The sequence below is a fragment of the Staurois parvus genome, unplaced genomic scaffold (genome assembly GCF_062004578.1).
Source record: "Staurois parvus isolate SC_StPar_1 unplaced genomic scaffold, SC_StPar_1.0 ptg000746l, whole genome shotgun sequence".
NCBI lineage: Eukaryota > Metazoa > Chordata > Amphibia > Anura > Ranidae > Staurois > Staurois parvus.
This window is the reverse complement of record NW_028318542.1, coordinates 2,425,136-2,448,693: the sequence shown is the minus strand read 5'-3', so window position 1 is coordinate 2,448,693 and position 23,558 is coordinate 2,425,136. Positions and strand designations below refer to the sequence as shown.

Below are 23,558 nucleotides of genomic sequence, written 5' to 3'. Positions count from 1 at the left end.
CGGGTGTAGACTAGGCGCTCGAGGAGTTTAGATGTAAATGGGAGCAGGGAGATGGGTTTGAGGTTGTTCGGGTCATTGGGGTCCAGGGAGGGCTTTTTAAGTATGGGGGTGATGTGTGCATGTTTCAGAGGGGAGGGGAAAGTGCCTGAGGAGAGGGAGAGATTGAAGATGTGGGTGAGTGAGCGTAGGATGGAGGAGGAGGAAGGTCGTAGGAGTTGTGAGGGGATAGGGTCGAGAGGGCAGGTGGTGAGGCGGGCATCACAGAGGATCTTGGAGACTTCCTCGATGGTAGTAAGGTCAAAGGTGCGGAGTGTGGGGGGAGCTTCAGTATGAGGAATGTAGGGTGGGGTGGAAGAGGAGGTCAGAGCAGTGGTGGGGCCGTGGGAGAGGGGTGATGAGGGGGTAGCTGAGTGAGGGTGAAGGGGGTTGGAGAGAGTTTGAGCAGCGACAAAGTCCCTGCGGGTTATGTCGAGGGGGAGGGGGGATAAGGGGGTAGCTGTGTGAGAGGGGACGGTTTGAAAGGGTGTGTGAGTTGCGGCAATGTCCTTGCGAATTGTGTCAATCTTGTTTTTGAAGTGATTGGCAATCTCAAGGGCAGTGAGTGAGGTGCTGGGTGGAGGTGGGGGTGGAGAGAGTAGAGAGTTGAAGGCAGAGAAGAGTCGGCGAGGATTGGAGGAGAGGGCCTTGATGAGGGTCAAGAAGTAGGCCTGTTTGGCAGCATGGAGGGAGGAGGTGTAGGTGTGGAAGGCAGATTTGTAGCGGGTGAAGGCTTGTTGGGATTTGGTTTTGCGCCATAGTCGCTCCAGGGCACGACTTTGTCGTTTGAGGGTTTTGGTGTGATCAGTCTGCCAGGGCTGGAGCAGTCGGGGTCTGATGTTGCGTGTAGTTAAAGGCGCTAGTGAGTCAAGGGCTGTTGAGAGCGCATTGTTGTAGGCGGTCAAAGCCAAGTCGGGGCAGGACAGGACATTACAATATTTCCTGTAATGACACAGTAGTTCTTTTTTGAAACATAAACATTTGTATGGGAACATAATAAAGTCAACACAATATTACAATACAAAAAGTTTGAGTGACAAAATAATACATACATATTATTATTGTGGTGAAAACTGGTGATGGTGGGTCCTCTGTTCTGCATGACTCTCCTAACAGCTCCCTCCCACTGACACACTTGGTCATAGACTAAAAGCAGTAATACCTTCATGACTTAAGAGTTAGTCAGCTAACAGTGTATAATAATACACAGGAATTAGGCCATGAGCAACTTGGTGATAAATTAACCACTTGCCTAATGGGCACTTATACCACCTTTGTGTCCAGGCTAATTTTAAGCTTTCAGCGATGTCACATTTTGAATGACAATTGTGAAGTCATGCAACACTGTACCCATATGAAATGTTTACAATTTTTTCACACAGACAGAGATTTCTTTTGATGGTATTTAATTGCCACTGGGTGTTTTATTTTTTGTGCTATAAACAAAAAAAAGAGAAAAAAATGTGAAAAAAAATGTTTTTCTTTGTTTCTATTACAAATATTTTGCAAACAGGTAATTTTTCTCCTTCACTGATGTGCGTTGATGAGGCGGCACTGATAGGCAGCACTGATGGGCACTGATAGGTGGCACTGATGGGCACTGATAGGCGGCACTGATGAGTTGGCACTGATGAGGCGGCACTGATGCTGCTGCACTGATATGCAACAATGATGGGCACTGATAGGCAACACTGATGGGTAGCACTGATGGGCAGCACTCACTGGCGGCATTGCTGGGCACTGATGGGTGGCACAGATGGGCAGCCCTGATGGGTGGCACTGATTTGTCTTCATTCCATGCTTCCCACCAGCTTCAGTCCCATCAATGATTTGCATCCATCCATCATGATTAGCATCCTCCACCATCAGTTCCTGCTTGCCACACCTCTTCAACATTGAGGCTGAACTGCTGTGGTCCTTTAATGTGTGGGAACTGACGATGGAGGAGTCGATAAGAGTTAAACATTGGTGTAGATGGTTTGTGTAGAAGCTGTGTTATGACCAGATGAGTGAATGCTGACTAATGATATTTTTCCATTATTACAAGAACTTCCATTAGAAGCATAAAAAAACCCTTCTGTTTTGCGGTTTTTGAGAGCAGTTTTCTGGCAGAAGTAAAAGCTGAATGCTCTGTGGAAGTGCAAGGCCATGCCACTGTGTTAAATGGCAAAAACAGGGCGCACTCTCTTTGTGCATAACAGTGGGGAAATACGAGTTTATTAAAATGCATAACAGTGCATAGTCACAAACCAAAGGAGATCAAAACAGAGACAAAGAGTCAGTGGTGATGGTCCCAAATGGCAGGAGACCCTTGGTGAGGTAGGCTGGCGCGTTTCGGGCGACGTACTCCCTTCTTCAGAGCTAAAATATAGGCTTGCTACTCCTGCAATTAATCAAGCAATTTTCTTTCCTTCCATCCATGGTGGAAGAAAAGAAAATCAACTCATCTACGCCTTGCCTTATGATTAAGATAGCTTTACAATCTGTTTTGCAATGTGCCTGTAGCTAGACCAAACTCCAACGCACTGTACTTGTCCTCAGTTAACATTCAGTTAAATTATAGTTGGAATGTTGTCAAATTACACTTCACAAATAAATACAGCAGTTTGTGGTTTGGAGAAAGACAGAGAAATTATCAGGATGGCGGTGAATGTCGAGGCGACACTTCTCCTCGCTTCTGGGGTCGCTCTTCTGATTTACCTCCTTAAATGGTGGATGAATGTAAAGAAGAAGGACTTGCCACCAGGGCCCACCCCTCTGCCTTTTCTGGGCAATGTTCTGCAGCTTAGTTCCGGTGAAATGCCACAGTCTCTGGTGAAGGTAAGAATAATTAGAATTAATATTCTAAAACAATGGTTTCTTCTTGTATTCTAGGAAGAAAAATTGCAAACTAAACTGCTAACTTTTCCAATCTATGAGCCATATTTAAATCAAAATGATGGGGAAAACTCTTAGAATAAGCAGAAAGAACTCCCATAACTTAAAGTGATTGTAAACCTCAGACATTAACCGCTTCCCGACTGCCCTACAGCAGAAATACTGCTACGGGGCAGCACAGGTGTGCAAAATCGTTGATCGCGGGCCGGGGGGACACGCGTGCGTGATCCTCCCAAGGGATCAATCATCCGATTTAGGCTAGTGATGTTCAGCCTAAATTGGATGATCGATCCCTGCCCTATCAGAGTTCTTCCTGTATCTGTGTTTACACTTACACAGGTACAGGAAATTATGAAATCTCTCTCTGGTCACATTCCATCCCAGAGAGAGAAGAAAGAAGACACAGTGAGTACAAGCACTACACTTTTACAGTTAGAACACATTTTAGGTCACATTTAACCCCTTGATTGCCCCTCCCCCCAACTTCAGATAGCTTTAGCGTCAGTTAGCACCAGTTAGCGCTCCTCCCAGATAGCATCAGATTGCCAGTCATCACATTTAACCCCTTGATTGCCAGGAACACGCTCACATACAAAATAAACCTTCATTGCTAGTATAGTGTTTGAACAGATCAATATCTTTTATCAGATCAGCAATATACCAGCGTTCACATTAATATAGTGTCTCCAAAAACGCAGCGTTAGCGGGATTAGCCCCGGCACCTGCCAGCACCTGTGTTTAGCTCCTACACTTACCCCCCCCCCCCTCCCAGCAAGTGCAGTTGTCAGTAGGTTACTGTCACTTGATACATTACACACAAAACTGCAGTGTTTGCAGAATCACGCCTGATCTCTGCTAGGACTTGCCGGTTTGTAGTGGTTCAAGCAGTCGCTGACAGCCAGGTGCTCTTTTTCCCGTGAGTCGCACTAGGTACCTAATAATGTAGTGGCCAAAATGTCAGTGGAAAGGTACTCTAGTGAAGAGGCCTACAGGATTCTGAGCATGTCAGGAGAGAGCGAAGGGGAAGACTCACTGACTCAATCAGCCTGTAGACAGCAGTGGCACCCAGACAGATAGCTCAGACGATGGGGAAGAGGTCCCTGGTAAGATCAGGCTTACCTGACCCCGTTCCCAGGTTGCTGAGATGTTACAGTCGCATGATGACTCTCATATGCAGCAGAGTGCCAGTACTAGTGCCGCTCTACCTTTTGGTGAACTGCCGAGCACCAGCGGCCTAGTACATCCTGGTTTTTCACATACCAGCACTGCAGTATCACTTGGTGACATGGCGAGTCCCATAAGTGCAGTACAAGCTGGTGCGGTGGCGAGCACAAGTAATATCCAACAGCCACCAAGAATTCACACATAGGCCCGTGGAGCCCCTAGTATCCTTCCAGATGTGCTTGAAAATCCCGATTGGCAGCCCACAAATTCTGCAACACCTGTATTTCCCCCATTCACTGCCCAACCCAGAATTCAGGTGGACACAGCAAATGTAACTACTCTCCTTGATTTTTTGGAGCTGTTTTTCATGGAAGATCTGTTTGCATTGATTGTGGATCAAAGCAATTGATATGCACAACAGTTTATCTCCGCCAACCCAAATTCAAACCTTGCCAGACCATTCACATGGAAACCCATTACGGTTTCCGAATGTGAAGTTTTTTTGGGCCTAACCCTCAACATGGATTTTACAAAAAAAAATGAATTGCGGTTCTATTGGTCCACAGCCCCGATTCATCATATGCCCGTGTTCTCTGCTGCCATGGCCAGGCATAGAAATGAGAGTAGAATGCGTTTTATGCATTTCAACAACAATACACTCTGTCATCCTTGGGGTGACCCTGAATTTGACTGGCTTCACAAAATTCAGCCCCTCACAAATCACCTTAACCAAAAATGTGCAGATGTCTATACTCCCCAGCAAAAAATTTGCGTTGATGAGTCCCTCATTAATTTTTCTGGCCGCCTTGCATTCAAACAATTTCTCCCCTGCAAGCGTGCCAGATATGGGGTCAAGATGTAGAAGACCTGTGAAAGGGCAACAGGCTATACTTATAAGTTTTGGATTTACAAGGAAAAAGATAGTCACGCGGGGCCCCCCGGATGCCCAGACTACATGGGGAGCAGTGGCAAGATAGTTTGGGACTTGGTGTCATCCTTTTTACATATGGGGTACCACTTATACATGGACAATTTTAATTCATGCGTGCCATTGTTTAGACATGTGTACAATCTTGGAACTGGCGCATTTGGCACCGTGTGACCTAATGTGTGCCCACCATTAGAAGTGGGTAGATGCAGGGCGGTATATTTTAATGGTGGGCATACCACACACTTTTTCTGGCAGAGATTTCTTCTCATTTTTTCATTCAGTCCACAGGCTTCATACAAAAAAAAAAAAGAAGAAGAAGAACATAGCATATATACCCAACAAGGATCAGCGATGTACTTGTACATCCCTGGACTTTGAATGGTTATACCAGGATGATGCCTACAGCTTCAGGCATCATTCTGGTATCGTTTTTTTCAGCCGGTGATTGGCTTTTATGTAAAAGCAATCCTAGTATCTAATTAGCTGCAGGATTGCTTTTACAAGCAGCGGGAGATGATGCCCCCCCTCCCCCGCCTTCCACGGCCTTCTCAGGCAGTCCGTGCCATCGGGGGAACCTGAGAATTTAGCCGGTGTTTCTGCCATCTGACCATAGAGCTGATTGGAGACCAGAATGGTGCCAATCATCTCTGTAGTCTAAGAAATAGGAAGCTACGAGCATTTCATCACTTCAGTTTCACAGGATATAAACAGCGCCATTTGTAAATTGGGAAAGCATCTGATCACACCGGTCTTGGTTTGATTAGATAATGTAAGGGCAGAGGAGATATCAAGAGACTGATAGAACCCAGATGTCTCAAAAAAGAATATATGACAATGCCCATTGAAGTTATAGGGGATATTTGCATTCCCTGAGATAGCATTAAGTGATCAAAAAAAAAAAGGAAAGTGACAGTGTAAAAATAATTAAAAAATTAAAATAACAACCCCCCCACACGCACACCTGTGTGCGTGAGCGTTGACCCTTTGCCGATATGTAAACAGCGGTTGCACCGTGCATGTGAGGTATCGCCATGAACGTCAGATCAAGTGTAATAATTCTAACACTAGACTTCGTCTGTAAATCTAAAATGGTAGCTTGTAAAGGCTTTTAAAACATTGCCTATGGATATTAAAAACGAATGCAGACCCAAGATTTCTCAAAAAAGAATATCTGTCAATGCCCATTGAAGTTAAAGGGGATATTTGCATTCCCTGTGATAGCATTACAAGTGATAAACAAAAAACAAAAGGGACAGTGTAAAAATCATTTAATAAAATCAAAATAACTAAAAAAAAAAAGCACCCTCGCCCCCCCCACCCCCGTGCACATGATGTATCACCGCGAACGTCAGATCAGGAACAGTAATTCTAGCACTAGACCTCCTCTGTAAATCTAAAATGGTAGCTTGTAAAGGCTTTTAAAGCATTGCCTATGGATATTAAAAATGTTTGCAGTTTGTTGCCATTGCATGAGGCGTGCGCAGTTTTATAGCATGTCATGCTTGGTATCTATTTACTTAGCATGCCATCATCTTTTATACTTTACCAAATAATTGCCCAATATATTGTGTTTTTGGGCATTAAAAGTAAGAAAATGTGTATTTTTTTCAAACAATTTGTGTTTGAAAAATCACTGCACGAGTACTACGCTACATAAAAAATTGCAGAACCCAACATTTTATTCACTAGGGTGTCTGCTGTAAAAATAAATATAATATTTGGGGGTTTAAAGTAATTTCCTAGCAAAAAATACTTATTTTTTTCATGTGAACAAAAAGTGCCAGAAAAGACTTGCTCTTCAGGTGGTTAGGTGAGTGAGTGATGTGTGGCATAAACTTCTAATGTTGGGCATAAAATGCCCCCACCCCTAAAAACGACCCCTTTTTGGAAAGTAGACACCCCAAACTATTTGCTGAGAGGCATGTTGAGTCAACAGAAGAATTTATTTTTTTACCACAAGTTTTTGGAAAATGACAATTTTTTTTTTTTTACGCAAAATGTGTCACTTAAATGATTTACTGCTCACAAATGCCATGAGTATATGTAGAATTACTCCCCAAAATACATTCTGCTACTTCTCCTGAGTATGGGAATACCACATGTGAGAGACTTTTTGTCAGTCTAGCCAAGTACAGGACCCCAAGCACCTTCAGGCTTTTAAAGGGCTTTATTTCCTCATAACATTTTCTGATTACCTATCACAGTTTCAGAGGCCCTGAAATGCCAGGATAGCACCACCCCCCCCCCCAAATGACACCTTTTTTAAAAGTAGACATCCAAAGAAATTTGATAAAAAGCATAGTGAGTATTTTGCAGATCTTGTTTGTTGCCACAAGTTTTGGAAAATGAAGAAAGAAAACAACAACATATGTTTTCTTTTTTTTATATATTTCAAAAACTTGTGAGAAAAAATGAAATCTGCAAAATACTCTCCATGCCTCTGTTTAAATTCCTTGTATCATCTACTTTCCAAAAAGGGGTCATTTGGAGGGGGGGGGGGTTGGCACTATCCTGGCATTTCAGGGCCTCCAACACTGTGATAGGTAGTGAGGAAGTGAAATGAGGAAGTTACGCACCTTCAAGCTTTCAAAGAGGTCATTGGATTTCAGGCTCCTGTATGTGGGTAGGTTCCCAAAAAGTCTCACAAATGGTATCCCCATACTTGGTAGCAGGAGCATAATGTATTTTGGGGTGTGATTTCACATATACCCATGGCTCGCATGAGCAATATATCATTTAAGTGACAACTTTGTGTAAAAAAAATGTTTTTGTCATTTTCCAAACACCTGTGGAAAAAAAATAAATCTTCCATGGACTCAACTCTCAGTAGATAGCTTAGGGTGTCTACTTTCTGAAAAGGGGTCATTTGGGGGTGTTTGTACTGTCCTGGTATTTTAGCACCTCAAGAAATGTGATAGGCAGTCAGAAAGTAAAAGGTGTGTAAATTCCATTATCTATACCATAATTTGTAGATGCTATAACTTTCACACAAATCAATTAATATGCAGTTATTGAGTTTTTTTTACCAAATACATGTAACAAATACATTTTTACCTAAATTTATGATCAAATTTGAGTTTTTTGGTTTTTGTTTATGACAGAAATGAAAAAATATAGTTTTTTTCTAAATGTTCGGTCTTTTTTTGTTTATAGCGCAACCCCCCCCCCCGATAAAATACCACCAAAAGAAAGCTCTATTAGTGTGAATGAAACAAAACAATCAATATACACTTATAGACATGTAGCAGAATACATTTTGGCCTAATTTTGAGTTTACTGCATATTTTTTATAGCCGAAATAAAAAATATAATGTTTTTTAAATTTTGGGGTTTTTTGTTTATAGCTCAAAAAATAAAATGTGCACAGGTGATCAAATACCACTGAAAGAAAGCTTTATATGTGTGAAAGAAAAGACATCAATTTTGTTTGGGTACAGCATTGCATGACCATGCAATTGTCAGTTAAACTAGCACAGCGCTGTATAGCAAAAAATGGCGTAAATTGCAGTATCAATACCATAGTTTGTAGATGCTATAACTTCCACACTAAGCAATAAATATACACTTATAGGGATTTTTTTTACCAAAACAGCAGAATACATTTTGGTCTAAATTTATGACTAACTTTGAGCTTACTATATATTTTTTATAGCCGGAAGTTAAAAATATCTTTTTTTTTTTTCAAAATTTTTGGTCTTTTTCGATTTATAGCGAGAAAAATAAAAACCGCACAGGTGATCAAATACCATTGAAAGAAATCTCTATTTATGTGAAAAAAAATACGTTTGGGTACAGCACTGTATGACCACGCAATTACCAGTTGAAATAGTGCAGTTCAGAATAGCAAAAAAAAGGCCTAGTCAGGAAGGGGGGTAAATCCTCTGGAGGGCAAGTGGTTAAATCTGACAAAGCATATCCTTCTATAGTGAGTACTTGCATCATTTAGACGCAGCAAGTGTCATTTCTATCCCTGCCATGTTTCTGCTTTGCTTCTCTATCACCATCTGACAAGTTTTCTTGCCACCAAGAAAAAAAAAAGATGACTGGGAGGGATGTCCAGAAGATTGACAGCCTTAGATATGTTCATGTGAGCTGTGTGGAGGGGGTGTGTCCTTTCCCTCCAATCAGCTCTCTTCACTTCACTCTCCACCCTGTTTTTTTTAACTCTCAGACAAGAGTTAAAATTTTGGACTTTGGACAAATGTAGAGAAGATGACTTTAGATAAACATGTACATGTTATGTAGGAGCATTTGTTTCATCTCTGTATATCACAGAGATGGACAATCACTTCACTGGGTATATGTAAGAGTGCAACCACTTTAAAGTGGTTTTAAATTCAAAACATTTTTTTACCCTATGCAGTTGTAAAAAACCCAACTACCTGTCCTCAAAGGGGGTGCTGCAGCTGCAGGAGAGGTGCAAGGACAACATGACAATGGTTTGATGGGGCCAGATTTGGCCTGTAGGTCTTGTGTGCAATGGGATGTACAGACCTTCATAAACTTTTACGCTCAACTCTGCCTTTCCAAACAGTAAAGGGAATGAAACACAAACTGCTTGCACCAAGTTAAAAATAGCCTGTATAGGAGAAAAGGACTGAGATAGGTCCTGGCACATGAGTGATGTGAGTGAGAGAGGACGATGTGAAATATATTCTTGCCTATGGCCAGTCTAACTCCTTCATGCCTAAGGGTAAAACAAGTCTAAATGCCTAAGCACAATTTTGCAACTTTGACATGTGTTAGTAAAACCGTACATATCATCACAACTACTTTGTACATCCAGGTGAATTATACCATGTTTTTTTCAAGACAAATTGGGCTTTCATTTGTTGGTAAATGGTAATGGATATCTCCTGTTTTATTTTTTATTATCAAAGGAAAACTGGCCCACAATAGTAAAAAAAGATATTTCTTTTTAAATTTAGCTGTGTGTTTCTTGTTACTACCATAACCTACCACCAAAGAACAACCCAAAATAAATTCTCCAGCTCTTGACAATTGCAGCGATACCATATATGTGTATGTTATTTGTTGTTTGTATCTGTAGTACAGCCCAGAAACAATAGTGCACATTTTGTTTTTGTTTTTCTACCTAAAACACTCTGACACTAACTGACACTGATACCATTTTTTAAAATCATGATCTTTGACCTTGACCTTTTGACCCTGACCTTGACCCAAACACCCACCCTGGCACTGAACTAGATCAAACCTTGATCTAAGTATTTTTTCTTTTTTTTTTATTTTATTCTTTAATATTTATTTATTTAATCTTTTTTTTTTAACAAACATTTTTTCCCCCTCTATGTCAGGAGTTGGAGAGATACAATGTATCTCTCTCCTCCATTCATAGAGAGAAAAAAAAACAAGGAGGCCAGGCTGTACAGTGACTGATCACTGTGATAGCCAATCAGGGGCTATCACAGTAATCATGTGACCCAGAAGCGGGAGTCCCGGGTCCCAATCGTTGGAACGGGACCCAGTGCTCTCAGTGACACTGAGGTCTTTGTACTGGGAGTGCGCTGTGTGGCGCGCTCCCAGCAGAAAGACAGCTACGCAAATATGTGGCCCCACAGAAAAAAGCCCAGTTCTGTGAGGCCGCATATTTGTGTGACGTCGGCGTCACGGGGTTAAACAGAAGCACATTAGGTCAAATTCTTCCAATTCCAGCTGTTCTTTAACCTGTAGAATTCTGTTTAAAAACACAAATTTCTTTCAACAGCTCAGTGAAAAGTACGGACCTGTGTATACAGTCTACGTTGCCAACAGTCGAGCAGTCATGCTGATTGGCTACGATGCTGTGAAGGAGGCTTTGGTTGATCACAGTGATGCGTTCAGTGACAGAGGGGAAATTAATATACTAGAATTATTCTTTAAAGATTTCGGTAAGATCCATAAAAAAAAAAAAAAATTATCTTGGATTTGTGTTGTATGTTTTTGATTAGAGACTAACTTGTTTACATGTGCCTTGTTGATACACTTGTACCATATAAACCAGTTGCAATCATTTAGAATTAATCTAAAGACAGTCGCTAAAATGAAAATCATTGCAATGCAAAGATGGGATCAAAGCTAATAAAGATGCACTCTATTCCAATCTAAACATTTAAAATGGAAGCATGCACCTGGAACCCAGCCTTTCTTTTCTTCGGTCTTTTTTTTAATCCTGGCTAGTCATCAGATTGCCATTCTGAACTTTGCAACCACCACCTGTTAGAATCTTTTGCTCTTGTGGGGCAACACACGTACAGTGTTGTTATTGTGGGAGAAGGGGAGACATAGGATCAGACACCAAAACACTGATGCTGGTGGGCCCTAAAAGATTTACTTTAGACAATTATAAAACAAATATCATCCCTGAGATCGGTAGACATCTCCCTGTACTTGATTATGCAAGAACCCAATGGGTCAAATGCACACTCAGTTCACTAAATATGAGTAACAAGTGGGATTGGTTAGTAGTGATTGTGTAGTGAGGAGTACCTATTACAAGCAGTTACATAATTAAGTGATTTGCTAAAAGTCTTAATTAGGAACTTAGTATATAGACAACATATTTCTTGGAATATGGCTTCCCTCTTCTTCAGGGCTTAGATAGATTCTTGTGATTAAATCCACACTGCACACACCATAATAAACTGGCTTGGGACTGAGATCCCATTGACTGGTGCCGTTTCTGCTAGCCAGCATAAGTCATGATGAATCCAGTTCATCCTAATTGTTATTGTTGGAGTTGGCTGTATACTACTTCCCTAACTAATAAAGGCTGTTAATGAATCACTTAATCTTGTAACTGTTTGTTTTAGGCACACCTCACTACACACTAATTATCCATTTGATGGACAACATTCTCATTTCTATCAGGAGTTAAACATTCTAGAACCCAAAAATGGTCCTCGCATACCACCCTCCCCAAAAATGTGTACTTCACATAAGGTACTTAGAAATTTTCCAACAAGCTTAAGGAGCTTTCTTAGGAGAGGATTGTTTTTGCTCCCAAGACGAACCCCTAAATGGCTGATTCTCAACAGAGCATCATAGCTGTTTTCAATATAGAGGCAAGGTTGGTCCTTGTTTTCTGAGCTTAAAGTGGAGTTCCAGACATTTTTGTGTTTATTAAAAGTCAGCAGCTGCAAAAACTGTAGCTGCTGACTTTTAATAAACACACACTTACCTGTCCCTGATTCAAGCTATGTTCTCACCCCCGCGGTCCCTTCTCCCCTTCTTTCCTCCATGGCGACGGTATCTCAACTGTGGGCACCAGGCTGTGACAGCTTGTGGCTTCACATCCTGGTTCCCACTGCAAATGTGTGAGTCATGCTGCACTTCAAAATTGGTCAGGCAGTCTCTTGGGACCTATGAAAGTTCCCAGGAGACTGCGGGAGGGAGGAGGGGGAAGCAGGAACCTGTCAAAACCAGGTACCCACTCCCTCCAAAAGGTGCCAAATATGGCAGTGGAGGAGGGGAGGAGGAAATAAGCGGACCTAGATGAAGGTCATTCCCGAATGTCAAAGAACAGCTGTCATCCATTCGGCTTCCATGTGACACTACAATGAAAGAAAAGATACCTTCTCCAGTCCAGCTTCCACAGGTGAGTCCCTCCAGCAAATATCTTTCAGTCCAAGATCTTCCAGGCCCTCAGCCAAATATATGCTGAGGCCTAACAACAGCTCTTCGGTACATCAGCTGTCTCCCAGGGGCAGCAGCCCTGGGAGAATCACACTGTTGAACAGGCCTCTCAAACACTTATCTTCTCCCTCCTCCCATAGAGTACTTTCAGCCTAACTTTTCTCAGAGATTTTCCAACCCATGGGAAACAACCTTAGCACCAGCAGACTGAAAGTGGACTATACTGGGCAGGTTAACTCTGCAGTTAACCCTTTACACACACAATCATTTAGCACCACAATGTGTTTTAATGGAAACACTCATAATTCACAGCATCTGTTGAAGCATGTCTGACCTTTATGAAATGTCTGTGACACTCACTACCGTACCCAAACAGGAATGTAACAGAATTAAGCAATAAGTTCCTTAACCTCAGTTTAGGCTTCATCCAGACACCTGTCCTGTGTGCAGACTAATTTAGTTATTGTGTCTGCATCTGCCCAAGCCTGAACATAGAAAACCTACAGAGGTGGATGCAGATGCAGCAGCAGCAGCACAGGGATAGCTGCATGTCAAAATTTCACACGCGAAGCAGGAATGAGTGGTTGGATTCAAACAGACAATGTTTACATAGATCTGCACACCCATTCCCACCCGCATGTTAAGTTTTGACGTTCAGCTACATCCAGCTCTGTCCATGCAGCCACTGCATCTGCATCTGCCTCTATAGGCTGTCCACTTGAATCCTGGGGCAGATGCAGATGCAATAACAAAAGAAGCCTGCATGCAGAATGGATGAGAGTGCCTGTCTGAACAAAGACTTACATTAGAGATTCAGCTTATTGATTAACCAATCAAAGGTCCTGAGAGATTTTCTGAAGACATATTAAAGTGTTTAATGATTTTCAGCAGACATAACCCTTAATTTGTGCTTTTTATAAATTTGTCTATATTTCCATTAGACAAAGTTTTTCAGTATGACAACCAATATGTTATTGTACAGAATGAAAATACAATTTGGGAGAGATCAAACATGATATTATTCTTATGCATTTTATTAGCCTTCTGCTCCTGGTAATACATGCTTATTTGGCACCTGTTTGTTGTTTTCCTCATAACAAGAATTATCTAAACTGTATATATTTTGGCTGTGATAATTTGATCTCAGGTCAAAACCCAGACTTGCATATGTGTATTTTGTTACTGGACAGGATTTATGATAGATCATTTGTGACAAGGCTGCATAAAGAGCTTTTTCAGACTCTGCTAAATACTGTTTATGACCTTACTATACAATCTCCTACCTGCCAGCTAACTTTCTCTGCTTTCCATCTAACTTGGGGCTGTTTTCTGTGAATTGTGCTGTAAACTGGAAAATTTTCTTTTGTCAATTGTTTATAAATGCTTTGCACAGACATCAGTTATAAATCTGATTGTTTCATTATTAAGCACTGTTTATGATACTGCTAAACATTTTATGACCCCCTGCCTGGAATCTAACTTTTCCTGCTTTCTAAAGACTGTGCTGGCAATTGAATTGTTTTTTTTTCTACAAATGTATTAAATCCCATGAATGGCTATAGCTGACATATAGACATAAGATTTTCAATCGGACCATTTTCATAGCCGACTTGTGAATTATGGAGAAATAAGGTTGGCTCTGTGTTTAGTACAATCTCCCCATTCTGTTCACTCAGTTTTGGATTCAGCAGACCTTATTTCCGTCACATGGAGCCATTATCATAACTCCGTCTCCAAAGGGACTCACATTCTAATGTCTCTTAATCTCATAGAAACAGACCAGTTCATAAGGGAGCCAATTTATCCAAAGCATTCTGGATCTTGGCCATGTGACATTTCCACAAATTATTCCCAAACACAGGAGGTGAAAACCTTCCTACTTTTCTTGTCAGTTCGGGCTCCAAAAAAGAAGCTTTTCACCTAAATTATTATTTTATTTTTACATAATGGAGGGAAACCCATGCAAAGACAGTGGAAACCCACGAGCTCCACATCGATAGTGTTCCTGGTGGAATTCAGGGAGAACAGAGGGAGTCAAAAGGTTATTGTTTCAAATGTTTGAATTTTTGGGGTCTTCAATGTACAAAACCTTTCAAATATTTTAGGGATCATCGTGAGCAATGGAGAGAGATGGAAGACAATGCGTCGATTTTCCCTGACAACATTGAGAAATTTTGGGATGGGAAAGAGAAGTATAGAAGAAAGGATCCAGGAGGAAGCTCAATGTCTCAGAGACAGATTTATGAAAAACAAAGGCAAGTTAAAATAATGTTGAAATAAGTTTACATGGAATAACCCAACCTTATGATCCAAATTTTTCATTTTCTAACACCTCCTCTAAAGATGCTCATGAGACAGCATAATCTGATTTGGTGATGACTACCTGGAAGTGCATACTGCAAATTGTGAAGCTGCAACAAATCTAAAGACCCCATCTCATATCCTGAGTGGAGGATGACCTCATCTATCCCTTTCCTCTCCAGCTTACTGTCCCTGCTGGCCCTTTTCTTTCACTGGATTTTAGTTCTTTCAGCGATGGGGCTCAGAATCAAATGTGGGCATTACCTAGGGCAGTCTGCATTCAAAAGTATTCTGCCTTGAAATGACTACACTTTCAGAATGTCATCTACCCACAGATAAATAGTGAGTTGATTGAAATACTGGACAGGGATATGCTATGTAGCTGATATAACAATCATCAGCTAGAATCCATCCACAACCATACCTCCCAGTCTTGTGGGCTGGAAAAGGTTGCAGTGCAGAGTGATAGAGATTACATGGTGATAAAACTACAAAGAGTAAGGCAGACCATAAACGGAGCAAATTTCTCTCCTGCAACCATAGGACATTCGCTTATTTCCCTCATCAACACAAAGTGTTGATATGGGAATTCCTCCTGTTGAGTCATTGTGTTCTACCAGCTGGGGAAAGCCATCCCAATTGGGAGAACACAGAGATTATTGCTAGTGGCTACAACATCCGCAAGCAATAATTGTGTGTAAAATCCAGCAGGCTGGTTGTACACAAGTTGATCGATCACTCACTTGGGTACTTTCAGCCTTCCTATGCATGGTTCGATTCTCGTACGATTCCTGCTGAAGAGACAGAGATTTGAACCATCTGTGGTCCGCATTTTATTGATCAGCTTTTGCTACTGACCATTACCAACCCACAAAGAAATCAGGTAAAATTACTAAATAGTCACAGATCATAATTTTAAAAACAATATGTCAAAACAAAAATTATATGGTTTTTGCAGAAGAAGTAAAAGACTGACAGAATAGCATAGCAAATTTGCATCTAGCTTCTCTTCATTTATTAACCCAGGTGAAAATACACATTGCAAACTAAACATGCTTTACTCCTTCAGTAAATCAACCCCACCTTGCTTATGCCAGCCTGAAGTGTAATCTTTTAGTATTTACCCAAGGTCCCAAAGGGTTTTTTTAAATTCTAGATATTGATGTTGGAGATGAAAATGCTGAATGATTATATTTGCATAATACCAGATAAACCAATAAACCCGACTCATCTACTACTACTGGCTGTGTCTAATGTCATCTGCTCCATTGTATTTGGAGAAAGATTCGACTACGAAGACAAGAAGTTCATGACCCTTTTGAAACTTCTTCAAGAATTTGTGATCCTGGTGAACTCCCGGTTAAGCCAGGTAAATGTAGATATTGTACAATTGTATGTATGTACACATTATAGTTATTTTATAGTGATGCCATATTCTATAATTCAGGAAAGGCATGGGGGTGCTGGAGAGGTGATATGTTTGATCTGAAGGCACAGACTCTTCCCTGCCCTGCAAGTATATGGTGCATGCCTCAACTGTACAAGTGCTACCACTGGGAATGAGGGGAGTGAGCTCACCAGCAGGTGGTGGACTGTAAGGACTCACCAGCAATGCAATGCCAAGGTCTGATGAGTACAAATTAGGGAGGAGAGAATTTGTGCTAGAGCTGTTTTTTTTTTCAATGGGGGGTGGGGGTGGGATAGCATATTGGGAGGTGGAAGGAATTTTTATTTGTGCTTTACCTACTTTTGGCCTCTACCAGGGGCGGACTGACCATTTGGAAACTTGGGTACTGCCCAAGGGCCCAGGGTCAGTAGGGGGCCCCATGAGATGCCCCTGGTACCTTTTTCATAGGCTTTTTTGAGTTTGGGCAAGGACACAGGAGCCCCATGATCCCCTATTGCCCGGGGGCCCCATGAGTTGTCAGTCCGCCCCTGGCCTCTACACTCTATGTGTTATGCACTCAGAGCAAAGTAGGCTCAGGTTTTATTAAACCATACCCTTTTAAACCCCTCCCACTGTTAGCACAAACTGGACACACTTAACATGTGGTGTAGCATGTTTTGTTACTATTATCCACACTTCCTGCTCCACTCCTGCGTCAACCCTAATAAAAGTCGTCGTTGTCAATATTGTGTCACTGGATTTAATTTTAAAAATGTAATTTGTCTAAAGCAAGGGAATATTAGAGATTGTTCACCAGAACAGGTTACCTCATTGGAAGATTTACTCTCCCCCTGTTGCTATGACAATTCAAATATTATGGATTTCCCATTACCTTCTGAGACAATGGCCACAGGACCAAAAGAGAGGATTTCTTCAGAACAGTGAAGTAATTGAAGATCCATTCAAAAAAATGCTGAGCGGAGACAAAAACATGTCATGCAACTTTGATAGCTCATGTGACAGGCTTCTCCTCCTATCTTAAGTGTTCCTTATATCATTATGCAGAGAACACGTCACAGGACATGGTAGGCTTCCCACCGTGCCCTACATTTTATGAATTAAAGTACAACTGAAGGCACATTTTTTTTTGGTCTTGGATAGAGTGGAAATGGATTGGAAAACGTGTCAGTTTTTATTGCTGTCTGTGCCCCCGTTACAGAGATTCACCTTCTTCTTTTGGGTTGTCCCCACAAAAGTAATAGCGGAGATATCTTGTAATGGGGTCACTAATTCTGGTGACCTGGGGGTCCTCAAGGGATTCCCCTAATTTTCAGGGATTTCCTCTCACTTCCTGTTTTTGCTATGGGACAGGAAGCGAAGGTATATCTCCTCAATGGGACACAGATGGTAAAAAATAAACTGACAGGGGTTATAGCCCTTCCTTACTCTACATTGAAAATAAAAGTTTTGCCCACAATTCTGCTTTAAACATAATATTCATAAATGGAGTAATGTAATCACTGTGATGTCCTGCGGAAGACAGTATTGTGCTCCATTTCAAATAGGACCCAGCGCGACTTTTTTAAACTTTAGTCTTGTACACATACAAGACATCTGATGCGCATCACTGGTTGGAGAAAAATTTCAATAGCAGTAGGTTAGCAATAGACAAAAAACTCTGACTGTCGGAGACTTGTTTTGGTAAAGTCCAAAATGTTTACAATGTAAGGGAGATGTATTGCTCATTATTTAACACCTCAATTAAAACTTTGTTTCAGCTTCTTAATCTGTTCCCAACCTTAATGAGACATGTACCAGGCCCCCACCAGAAACTTTTTCAAATTTTTGAAAAGCTTAAAGAGTTTATAGTAGAAATGGTGGAAGGTCACAAGGAGACATTGGATGAAAACTGTCCCCGTGATTTTATAGATTGCTTTCTCTTAAAAATGGAAGAGGTGAGTTTGATTTTAATTCTTGATCTAGAATCTCTAGAATATCTTTTCTAATCTAGGAATGCTATAATGTGTTATTTCAGCTTTTATTGCATGCCTTCTAAGAAGTACTAAAATGCCATTTGATGCCATGTTGTGCTGTGTCTAAAAGTGGTTCTGTTGTACTTGCTAGGGTAGTTTGCCACTTTAAAAGGTACTCCTGGTAGGGCACTGATTGATGATTAATATGTGAGAGCTCTAGTAAAAGGTTAATGATTAGTCCAATGCCTCTTCCCTAATGGCAGCTTTCCAAACTACTGGAAAGAGGTGGAAACAAAAAACAGTATGAGCCACGATGGGAGCCCAATTTAGGATTAGTAGGTATTTACTTGCATTGTGGTATCCTTATGTTCCATTTGTTAGAATAACTTTGAAAATATTTTTCAGGAAAAGAACCCAAAAACAGAATTTCATAGGGATAATTTACTTGGATCCGTAATTGACCTGTTCTTTGCCGGGACTGAGACTACAAGTGTAACTCTGCGATATGCCTTCTTGATTCTACTCAAATATCCTGAGATACAAGGTAATGCCATCTTTTCCTACCAGAACAATAAGGGTGATTGCCCTATCTAAACTGAAAAATTTAACTTGGACATGCATAAAGGAGGCAAACCCTGTCTGCTGAGTAAGGGCCTATCGCAAACAAACAGAAGGAATACCCAGCAACACTTACCAGCCAGCCTGTGAAACAACCAATTAGGCCCTGTCTGACAGTGTGTGTTAAAAACTGAGGGTTTTATTTGCACACATTTGCAAATACATTTGTAAACAACAGTCCCACATCAAGGGTCCTCTGTATACTGTGGACCTAACTAAAATTTCCAAAGCCTCCATAGTAGGAGCACATGTATAAATGGATAGGTTGAAGACAGGTGTGCCTGGAGGAGCCCATCCCTCCTTAAAGGTACAGGGACACACGTGATGCCCAGCTATACCAAAATGATAGCAACACTTACCAGCCAGATTGGTTGTTTTGCAGGCTGGCTTGTAAGTGTTGCTGGGAAATCCTTTTGTTTGTTTGCAATGTGCATTGCCCTTCCATGTTCACCTTACTGCTAAGGCAGATTATAGGCTGGGACGGTTGCCATTTTTTGTGTAGTTGGCTAATTTTAATGCAGGGACACACTGGATGCCTTTGCTGTCATTTTGGGAAACTTTCTGGCTTTACCACAGTTGCTGTTTACTGGATAGCGTAAGTAGCTCACTGAATGTTTTCACATTCATCTGGAACAGTTTGAGTAATTTGTCATCTTTCAACAAATATATGGCTGCAATTATTCTTTCTCAGAAAACACTACCTATAGAAATGTAAAAAAAAAAACTGTCCCCTATGCTTGTGTGACGGAGAGAGCATGACCCCCTTGTATCCTGCTCTGAAATGTGGAAAAATTAGCTCAGCATTGGAAAAACACACTATAACTTAAAAACACTCTATAACGTTACCATGTTACATACTCATTGGAGCTCATATATATTCATAGGCTTTGCTGCATTTTTCAGCTTGTGACAAAACACACACAAATTATTTCTAATGTGTAAATTTTACTGATTCAATATAAATTAAATATTACAGATTTCATAACATCTAATATCTTTCCATGCTCTTTTCTTTCTGTGTGCTCCAGAGAATATCCATAAAGAGATTGACAATGTAATAGGAAGTGATCGCTGTCCATCAGCAGAGGACAGAAGTAAGATGCCATATACAGATGCTGTCATTCATGAGATCCAGAGATTTGCCGATATTGTGCCAGGAGGACTACCCCATGCAGCCAGCAAGGACACCATGTTTAGAGGATATCATATTCCAAAGGTGCTCTTCTCAGATGTCCAAGATGATCGGAGATGTCTCTATGTTTTATCTATCTATCTATCTATCTATCTATCTATCTATCTATCTATATATCTATTTCAACAATACTTTATTAATGAAATTAGAACATGTTAAAAGTCTCAAATATGACAAACAAAGCAATTCATAAAACATCAGCTTTGAGATTAAATACATTTGTCAGGTGGCTTATGAATAGCAAAAGGTCTCAACATCCATAAAGAGCCCACTTTAGCATGTAAGAAATACGTAAACATATCCTTTAGTGGTGAGAACAGAATGTTTGGCAAAGTCTGGAAGCTCATTCCTGTAAAGGAGAACCAGGTGTTTGGGAGGAGATATCTCCTCTTTTAGATATGGTCCTAGGAGGAGAAACACCTCCTATGCGAAGAGGGTTTTGGCTTAAAAGGCCTAGAGTTAGTGTATGATGAGAACAGGAAAAAGAGAGAGGAGAGAAGAAAAAGAGAAGGGAGAGAGAGAGAAAAGAGAAAAAAAAAGATGTGAAAGGCTTGGGAGGGTCATGTGGTGTTCCCTAGGAAATAGTAATATGTCATCCGTGAATGCCCCTAATTTTTGTAGGTACGGTTGGCAATGTTCAGTTCCGGTATGTCTGGATTGGCTCGAAGATGACGTAGAAGTGGCTCTAGCGTGAGCACAAAGAGGATTGGTGAGAGTTGACAACCCTGTCGCGTGCCGTTATTGATGGAGAAAGCATTCAACAAGTGGCCGCTGACTCGGACTCTAGCAGTTGGTGTGTCATACAAGGACATTATAAAGTTGAACATATGGTTTCTAAGTCCGATTGAGTGTAAGACGGTTCCCATTTAGTCCCTGGCCACCCTGTCAAATGCCTTCTCCACATCAAGGGACAGAAAGAAACCACATTGCTTCGACGATGTGAGCCAGTGATGTAAGTTCAGAGCCTTAATAGTATTATCCCTGGCTTCCCTGCCAGCAATAAAGCCTAACTGGTATTTCACAATCAAGAAGGGAGGTAATGACAACAGGCGATTAGCCAATATTTTAGCAAATAGCTTAATATCTAAGTTTAGGATCGATATAGGTCTATAGTTGGCTATCAACATATTGTCTTTCCCCTCTTTTGATATGACTGTGATGTGGGCTTCTAACAGTCTATGAGATGGATGTTTCAGAGAGGATTGAGAATTGAACTCTTGTTTAATAGCTTGTTTGAGCTCTTCTTCAGTAATGAGGCTTTCCAGCTGTCATGCATTAGTTCTGGAGACGGGTTTAGGGCTGTATTAAGAAGCCTTATATTAATGTAATCCTGTGTTGACTACCTTTGGACTCCCCAGGCATCTGAGGTAGATTGTATAAGTCAGAGTAGAACTTTTCAAATTGAGATGCAATGTCAATAGTAGCTACATTGGAGCGGCCTTGGGTATCTTTAATAAGATGGATAGTTGTTCCTGCTTTTCTAGCTTGAAGGGCTCTAGCTAGGAGTTTACCACATTTGTTACTGTGCTTGTAAAAGAGCTTTTGGGAAAGAACAAATCTGTCTCACCTTACATCCAAGCTCCCAAAGGAGGAGTGTTCGAGCCTGGAGTAGGTCCATGTATGTTTGTTGTGCTTGGGATTGTTTATGGGCCACTTCTAGGGACCATATTTTATTGAGAAGATCCATGAAGTGGGCTTGTCGTGACTTTTTCTGAGCTGCCATAAGCGCCAGTAATCTTCCTCTAATATCACACTTATGTGCTTCACATAGGGTAATAGAAACTACATCAGGGGTGTAATTTCCAGCAACAAATTCCTGTGAACAAGAACATATATGGTTTACATCCTCTTCCACTGTCAGTAGGGATGAATCTAAATGCCATCTGTGAAGGTTAATGTAAGTGTAATCAGGTGGTGATCTGAGAGGAACATTGGTTCAATAGTTGCTGAGAAAAGAAAGGGGAGATCTTTTTGTGATAAAAATAGATAGTCAATTCTTGAATATCTGTTGTATGGGGCCAAAAAGAAAGTGAAGTCCTTATCACTTGCGCCACGTATCATGGGAAATAAGGTCTTGGATTTGCATTTTGATTTGACGAAGTGCTCTGTAGGGGAGAGATGAAGCATCAAAAGAGGTGTCTAACAGGGGGTGAAGGGGAACATTAAAGTCACCCCCTAGTATAACAAGGCCCAATTAAAAGCTTGCAAGGAGTTGTGAAAGCTTTCTAAAGAATACCATTTGAGCATTTTTAGGGCTGTAAATGTTGACTAGGGTCACAGGGTTCCCCTGGAGACATCCTTTAAGAAAAAAATAATGTCCTTGTTCATCTACAAGGGAGTCATTAAACTGCCATTGCAGGCATTTCGATAAAAGTAGAAAATTATGTCAGCTTTGAGGCTGAACATGGAGGATAGTACTTTACTATGTTTCTTTGGTATATTGACGCCTTTCACATTTAAAGAGACAACTTTGATAGTTTCCTGTCTAGTGGTAGGTCTAGAAGAGGTCATAGTGCGCTGTGGCTGAGCAAGTTTGGTAGACGGATGTAGCACCTGGAGGGAATATCTAAAAGGGGGCAGTATTATAAGAATGAATATTTCTCCAGGGATGGTGGAGGCTGAGGAGATAAGACAATTGAAGAAATAGGGGGAGGGAGAATGAAGGGGTAAATGAAGTGAAGAAAGAAAAGAGGAGCGGAAAAGGTGTATAAGGGTGAAAGGAAGGGAGAAAGGAAGGTGGAAAGAAAAAAAAGAGGTGGAGGGTGGGGAGAAAAGAAGAAGAGAAATAAGAGGAGAGTAAGTGTAGATTACAAACTGGTGGCATGAATAGACCAGCTTACCTGCCCTTAAGGGGAAGATGGATTCCGGATGTGTTCTGTAAAATCGTGTAAAAACCTACTGTGTGGAGGTGAGTGAGGTGATGATCGGGAGTAGACAACTATGTCTAGTTCACTTGAGGTACTATCTATCTATCTATCTATCTATCTATCTATCTATCTATCTATCTATCTATCAATTTAATTAGGCCTACGTCTTATACTAGATGGGCAGGTAATTCTTTGAGAACGGCAGGTCAAGAGGTCCAACATTTTCCTACCCTCACAAGAATCATTCCAGTGTCAGGACCCACCATAACACTTGGCCAGCACTAACAACAGCACACTCAGTACTGTGATGGTACCCTGTGTTCCATAGCAGAGTGAAGGATCAGCTGTGCTTACAGCAAGACTTTTCAAAATGTTCAAAAACCACCATATGCAATAGCAGTTGATTCTATGCACCAGAAGCACTTGTTACCGCCTCCTCACTGGTAAGATGTTAATGAATAATTGAGTGTTGTGCATGCACTAGAGACCTATAAGGTCAACCCCTGCAAGCAATCAGCTTTTTGTGAAGAGGGAGGGTACATAGAGGACATTAACAAAGCTACCAAGCTTTGCTTACATT

The 23,558-nt window shown here is 41.1% G+C and overlaps 1 protein-coding gene across 3 annotated transcripts in view; it reads left to right on the top strand.

Annotated features, from left to right (window-relative positions):
• The first annotated feature begins 719 nt into the window (after positions 1-719).
• Positions 720-23,558, top strand: part of LOC149445112 (cytochrome P450 2H2-like) — a 29,302-nt gene continuing 6,463 nt past the window's right edge. Inside the window, exons 1-8 of one of the 3 annotated variants that reach the window (XM_089654159.1) lie at positions 720-740; positions 2,695-2,856; positions 10,734-10,896; positions 14,746-14,895; positions 16,150-16,310; positions 18,107-18,283; positions 18,707-18,845; positions 19,948-20,135. In XM_089654159.1, coding sequence (XP_089510285.1) covers positions 720-740; positions 2,695-2,856; positions 10,734-10,896; positions 14,746-14,895; positions 16,150-16,310; positions 18,107-18,283; positions 18,707-18,845; positions 19,948-20,135 — 1,161 coding nt within the window. Of the gene's footprint in view, positions 741-2,676; positions 2,857-10,733; positions 10,897-14,745; positions 14,896-16,149; positions 16,311-16,514; positions 16,536-18,106; positions 18,284-18,706; positions 18,846-19,947; positions 20,136-23,558 lie in introns of those variants that run through there. The other 2 variants (XM_089654160.1, XM_089654158.1) reach the window with 2 other exon arrangements.